The sequence below is a fragment of the Loa loa genome (genome assembly GCF_000183805.2).
Source record: "Loa loa unplaced genomic scaffold supercont3.5, whole genome shotgun sequence".
Classification (NCBI taxonomy): domain Eukaryota; kingdom Metazoa; phylum Nematoda; class Chromadorea; order Rhabditida; family Onchocercidae; genus Loa; species Loa loa.
The window spans coordinates 448,356-454,731 of record NW_018108185.1 but is presented as its reverse complement, the minus strand read 5'-3'; the positions used below and the strand labels follow the sequence as shown (position 1 = coordinate 454,731).

Genomic DNA, 6,376 nt, shown 5'->3' with positions numbered 1-6,376 from the left:
ACTTTTTTTTTTTTTCGGAACGATGATGCACAAAACTATTTATCGTTTTTCAATGGCTCTATATTATACTGTTTTCAGAATGACTAGCTTCCATGTTTCTGTTTTTAGGATGTACTCTAGAAGGACAGTATCTTCTCTTCAACATAGTATGTCCCCTTAGTGACACCATTCTTCATAATTCAGTTCCCTCTATGTGAAATATCATGCGATTTGCATATTTCGATTTTTTTCATTGAGAACTGCTGAAACAATTTTAACTTTTGCTACCTGCTCGTCAGCCTTTGTTTGAAGCTCAGAAAATTGCATTTCCAGCAATTTGGAATGTTTTTCGAATTCCTGCTTCTGTCTACTCTCAGCATCTGCATTTGCGTTTGCTTCTTCTAGATCTCGAAGCATTTGTGCTTTATCTTTATCCAATTTAACTTTCATCTTTTGCATTTGTTCTAATTGATCACTGAGTTCCGCAACGGCATCATTGTGTTTTTTGCGCAACGCCGAGATTTGCAACTCGTGGTTCATATTGTTTTCCTGAAATGGTGATGAACCTTCGAGTAAGAGGAATAAGAACGAATAAGCAGTGTTAATCATGGCATCAAGTATTGACACTCATTTCGATAGATTTTATACAAATAATTTAAAACAAGTAAGTTCGCATACTTCCAAATCTCTCTTCAATTTGGCCATTTCGGCTTCACGCCTTTTGTTTAGTTCAATTTGCGCCGCAGTAGCACCACCTTGTTCATCTAGACGCTGCGTTATTTCATCCAATTCACGTTGTAGATCTCCTTTTGCCCGATCTAATTTACCACGTGATTGTCGTTCTTGCTCCAAATCCTCTTCAAGTTCAGCAATACTGGAATAAAGCAGGTAGGCTGGTTTAACATTTATTTAGGTTTTTGCTTCAAGAAAAGTACTTTCAAAAATTTCCAGCATTTAAATGTTTCAACATTAATCAAAATTCAGTCATATAATTAATTATTTACCGGCCTTCCAGACACTTGATTTGTTTTTGCAACTTGTTAACCGTTGATTGCTCTCCATCGAGCTTACCAACTGTGGTCACCAAGTCTGCATCTTTTCTACAATCAAAGTATCATGAATTCGAATAGAAATCAAAGAAAAAGAAAAAAATAGTTTAAGTAACTCTCTCTTTTATTACTCTTTGACCTAGTCTGATGGTAGTTGTTCGCTTTCACTTTTGTGTTCATTTTTTTAAATTATCTATTTTTACCTTTTTAAAATTTGTTCAATATCATGTTTTTGTTTAGTGATTTCATCCATATTCTCTTGGGCCACCTTCAATTCACCTTCCACTTTTCTTTTAGCTTTTTCTAAGTCTAGGCGCATGCGCTTTTCGCGTTCAAGCTTTTCCTCCATCTGAAAATAGTCAAGTTTGACTATCAACAGAGTTGCTAGAAATAGCCAATAGCTTTACTGAATCATTAGAAATCAATAATCAAACAGACTTAGGTTGGAATTGATTAGATTCTGTACTTTTTATGGCAGAGACGAAAAATCATACTAACATCATCCAGTTGCTGCTCGATTTTTGTCTTAAGTTTTTGCATATGATTAACTTTGTCTTCTTCAGCTTGCAAGTCTTCCATTAGTTTTCTGTTCACCTAGAAATTAATTATTGATAGTACTAATTCAAAGGAAAATTTATAACTTCCTTTAAAGTGCAATGAGATTTAAGTAAATTTGAAATAGTTCATCGGTAGAGATTAAGCCAAAAATTAAAAGAAACGTGCAAAAAGGACAAGAAAAAATAAAAAAAAGGAATGTGCAAAAATTTATAATAAACAAGGAAACATTGGACATTGCTTATAATTCCAAAATCATGTCACTTCTCAATTTATCCATTATTGTCTTGTCAATGGCAATTTTCGAATTACATTTTGCTAACTTTAACTTTTTTTTAATTTAAAAATAAAAGTGTTGATGTAGCACCTCTTCTTGTTGTTTCTTTTCCTTGCTGACACGAGCGACAGCTTCATCCTGACTTGCCATTTCTCCTTGCAATGAACGAATGCTCTGTTCACGAGATTGCTTTTCACTTTCGGCTTTTCGTAATGCCATCTCGAGTTCCTAAATTTATTTATCTGTAGTTTTCAGATCAATTTTATTGTTCTTTTAACTGTTGAAACAATTAGTATATGCAAAATTCAACTTCTGAATTTAAAAAAATTTTAGTTACTTTAAAATGGCTGAGTTTCTTACCTGATTCTTTCTTTTTAAGTCACTGACTTCTTGCTCAGTCTTCTTTTTAGCTCGATTCAAATTTTCATTCCGATCTTCCATTTCAGCGACTCGATCGTTCAGTTCTTGCAAATGGCGCTCCATGTCCGCCTTCATTGCATTTAGCTTCTGAACTCGTTCCTCAGCTTCAGCTGAATGTACCTTTTCTTTTTCCAAATTTGCGAATAATTGATCTTTCGCGTGGATTAAATTGGCGATCTAAAACTGTCTATCTTAATATTTCTTTATTATCAAAAGAAAAGAGACTAAAGTCAGAAGAAAATAATATGCAGTTTTTTTGAGCTTTTTTTTATTTCCACTTTTCTTCCCTTTTCTCTCTCTCTGTCATTATTAGTTCTACAAATTTAAAGGAATTTGATCAAAGAAATGTCTAAATAAAAAATCTTGAGAGAAAAGGTCATAAGTGGTTGTTGCCAACATCTCATTGGTGTATTTAAAACTGAAATTCATTTTTTATGTATTGAACCAATGAAAAAGTCATGAAAATAATCGCTTTAAATTGTTTTCATCTTGCGAAGATGCAATTTGCTAATATCAAAATACTTTTCTATCCAGAAAAAGTACAAAAATAAGTGGCTTTTGGTTGGGCAATGAATCAAAATGAAACGAAAGAAATTCAACAAAATTTTGTTAGCTCTGAATGACACAATGAAAGATTTAAAAAGAGATAAAGGAAGAGAAAAAATGAAATCTTTTTGGGCGTATCATTCCGGATTTTGAAATATACAACATATCTTAGCTTTCAAACCAAATAAACAATGATTTCAATTCCTCTCTTTGCGTTTTGCTTCATCACTTTGAAAAATTGTTCTCTTACTATGAAAGATGTGACAGTTTACTAAAACAAATCACTTTCTTGATGGAAAAATTTAAGCTATTTTATTGGGTTCAAAATATCCTAAACTAAATTTAGTGAATTTATTGAGTTCTTGAGATTCTGGTGATCAATAATGCTGAAAAGGTAATCAAACTGTGATTTTAGTGATAATAATAACGTTGACATTGATATGCATTATGATAAAATGTTCTTGCGTTACAACCAATTTGATGAAAATACTGCTGAGCGAAATATGATTCACCTCTGTTTCTAACTCTTTTCGATTTCCTTCCTCCTTCAGCAGCGTTTCTTCCAAAACCTTAATTTTATCGTTCAGTTTTTCCATTTCTTCCGCCTCCTTCCCAGCCTTCAACATTGGCTTTATACGACCGTATAATTTGAACCACTCCCAAGTGCGTAGCAGACACCATGTACGGATATTACGTTGGATCATCAGCAAACCTGAAATCAACTATTTCACTACGTGTCAGGGAATTAGCTTCCTAACAATTTATGACAAATTTGGGGATAGAAGAAGCCAAAATGGTACCATCGACTTTTTGCTAAAAAAAAAGAATTTAAGGACTAATGTGCAGTTTTTTTATGCCACCTCACTGAATCAAAAGTAATCAAATTTCGCTTCTCAAATTACTAAAAAGCGGAAATACAGGCAATAGCAATAGAAAACTGCCGATCTAAATAGAATTTGGAGACTTGTTCAAAATTCAAATTAAAATGAGTATCTGTTAGAAAGAAGCTCAAGAAGAAAAGAAATAATCAAGATATTTTAAAGCTAAATATTTAAGAAAGCGAATTAAATTACCTGACTTTTGAAGTACGCGACGTTTTTTATCAATTAAGCCCAAGAAACTTCGAATTTGTGATTGGAAGTTCGTCATTATGACACGTAACGCCTCATCGCGCAAATCCTCAAGACGCGCCAGGATGCCGGATTTGAAGAAGATCTTCGAAGAGCCCATTTTGAATTCATCATCGGTCAATTTACCATTATTACACAAGAAATCAGTGATACCCGTTGTTGCGGCCTTTTCATCCGGATTTTTTGCTGCGTCAGCAGCAATAATAGCATAACGAAGTTTGAAGTCATAATAGACCATCCTGTTCGGATAGCCTTTACGACAAATTCGAATGCCTTCTAACACACCGTTACAGGTCAATTGATTTAACACCAATGCCGAATCGATAACTCCTAAAGATTATTATTCGAAATGAACTAATTAATCATTGGTGTTCATAACATAATTATTTAATGCAGAATTTTTGTTTTCCATCTGAATAAATTCTCATGTAAATAAATTCTTGAATTATTGAACAATAAGAATTAATGACAAATGAATCGTAGACGCTGTCGTTTGTTCATTTTTCAGTCTCATACATATTTCAAACAAATTACATACCGCTAGCTTTCTTCTCGTTTGGTATAATACAACGGATGAAGTGCGGATGTGTCTGATACAGCATATTCATTAGGTTGTTCAATGATTCGCGATACATCATGGAGACAGTCATGAATGACGACGACTTACCTTTCTTACGTCCACCTTCTAAACAAAACGGGAAGGGTTTTATGTTAAACTGCTGATCTGATTTGTTATCAAGTAAGGAAGTCATTGTGCCAAAGATATCAAAGCTTTCAACGAACCATTTCCCACTATATAATAAGTATCGGCATTCTTGCCAGGTTAGCAATTAGTAAACAAGAAAAAAAAAGAAGTCAGTAATAAAGTCTTTCATTAAGAAATCAGAAAAGATCCCTTTTTCGCTGAATCAAAATTAAATAGAAAAGTTCCATTCACTTCTGAGTAATTTATAAAAAATTCAAAATTCCCCCTCGAATCTCTTCAAGTTCTGCAAACTAAATCTTAATAATTTTGAAATTAAAGTACCAATGCCAGCTTTAGCGGCTTCTGCTGCTTCTTCTTGAGTTTGATAATCAGCCCAGATATCTACCAGCAACTGATTGCCTTTGCAGTGCTTCAATACGGCAACGGCGGAATCGTTCAATGGATCCTTATTTTTCTCCAGAAAATTTGTAGCATTGTATCGCACCTACATTCTTTCTCATGTAAAATAAGATTTAGAGTTAATTAGAATTAGGGAAGCTTATGCTGGTTGAAATCGTTGAATAAATTCTAAAAATTTATCATTGTCCAAAATTTTCTTTATTGACTGACTGATTTTCATAAAGTCCAAAAATCCGGATACACAAAATTTCAGGATGCAAATGAAGGATCAGTTCTTATCTTTATTACCCCATTTGTTTTCCAATCACTTGATCATTATTTGAATTTTGCAAATCTTGTCAGGCTGGGGTCCTTTCTTGCTTTATCCAAAAGTTTTCATTCAATTTGAAGAAAAAATAAGAAGAATTACGAAAACATACGGTGCCAGCGTAGTGAACAACTGCAAAATGAGCTTCAGCTTGTTTTCCTTTCGGTGGTCGGGGTTTCTGGAAGTTGGGATGTTTACCAAGGTGTTGGTCATTCAACTTTTGCACAAATGTCATATCAGTCGCCTTTGGCACGATGCACTCTTCATCCAACATTGAAATGATACCCAAAGGCTAAAAAAATTTGAAATTTTCAAGATCAAATAAGGGATGCTACTTTTCGCTCTAGTTAACTCTTATTCTTATCAAGTTTTAGTTTATTAAATCCTCTAACTTCCTATTAAACCTTTTTGTTTAAGACACACAAAGCATAAATGCAATTACTTTCTCAATTAGTTCGATACAGGCCTGCAAATCGAGACCAAAATCAATAAAAGTCCAAGCGATCCCTTCACGTTTGTATTCTTCTTGCTCAAGAACAAACATGTGATGGTTGAAAAACTGTTGTAATCGTTCGTTCACAAAATTGATCCATAACTGCTCGAACGAATTAAACTGTAAATTTCGAAAACTTTTTATTTACAATTTTCGGAAATTCACTTCGTCAGCTCAAAATTTTTTAGCACTAAAATGTTCTACAATGCACACTAATTATGAAACTTTTTAGTTTGTTTTCGAATTGAATCTTTCCCAAAATGAACAACTAGAACTATCTGAAAAAAACGGAAAATGTACGTCGAAAATTTCAAAACCAGCGATATCCAAAACACCGATAAAATACTTCCGATTTTCTTTCATTTGGTCAAGTGTTTTGTTACACCTATCGATGAGCCATTTGAACATTCTCGAATAGATAGCTTTGCCAAGACCGGCTACAGCCCAATGCACCTGAAAAATATTTCATTCTCATTTCATGCATTAAAGTTACTGATCATTCTTATAATTCATAA

General features: G+C 33.5%; 1 protein-coding gene across 1 annotated transcript in view; it reads right to left on the bottom strand.

The window, feature by feature from the left end:
- LOAG_16482 (myosin tail family protein) overlaps positions 1-6,376 on the bottom strand; it is a gene marked incomplete at both ends in the record, with an annotated part of 13,927 nt that overhangs the window by 4,065 nt on the left and 3,486 nt on the right. Inside the window, 13 exons of the mRNA XM_020449134.1 lie at positions 268-528; positions 658-853; positions 984-1,079; positions 1,232-1,377; positions 1,527-1,622; positions 1,951-2,088; positions 2,221-2,457; positions 3,339-3,538; positions 3,900-4,286; positions 4,495-4,641; positions 4,984-5,146; positions 5,481-5,660; positions 5,811-5,981. Coding sequence (XP_020307394.1) covers positions 268-528; positions 658-853; positions 984-1,079; positions 1,232-1,377; positions 1,527-1,622; positions 1,951-2,088; positions 2,221-2,457; positions 3,339-3,538; positions 3,900-4,286; positions 4,495-4,641; positions 4,984-5,146; positions 5,481-5,660; positions 5,811-5,981 — 2,418 coding nt within the window. The remainder of the gene's footprint in view (positions 1-267; positions 529-657; positions 854-983; positions 1,080-1,231; positions 1,378-1,526; positions 1,623-1,950; positions 2,089-2,220; positions 2,458-3,338; positions 3,539-3,899; positions 4,287-4,494; positions 4,642-4,983; positions 5,147-5,480; positions 5,661-5,810; positions 5,982-6,376) is intronic.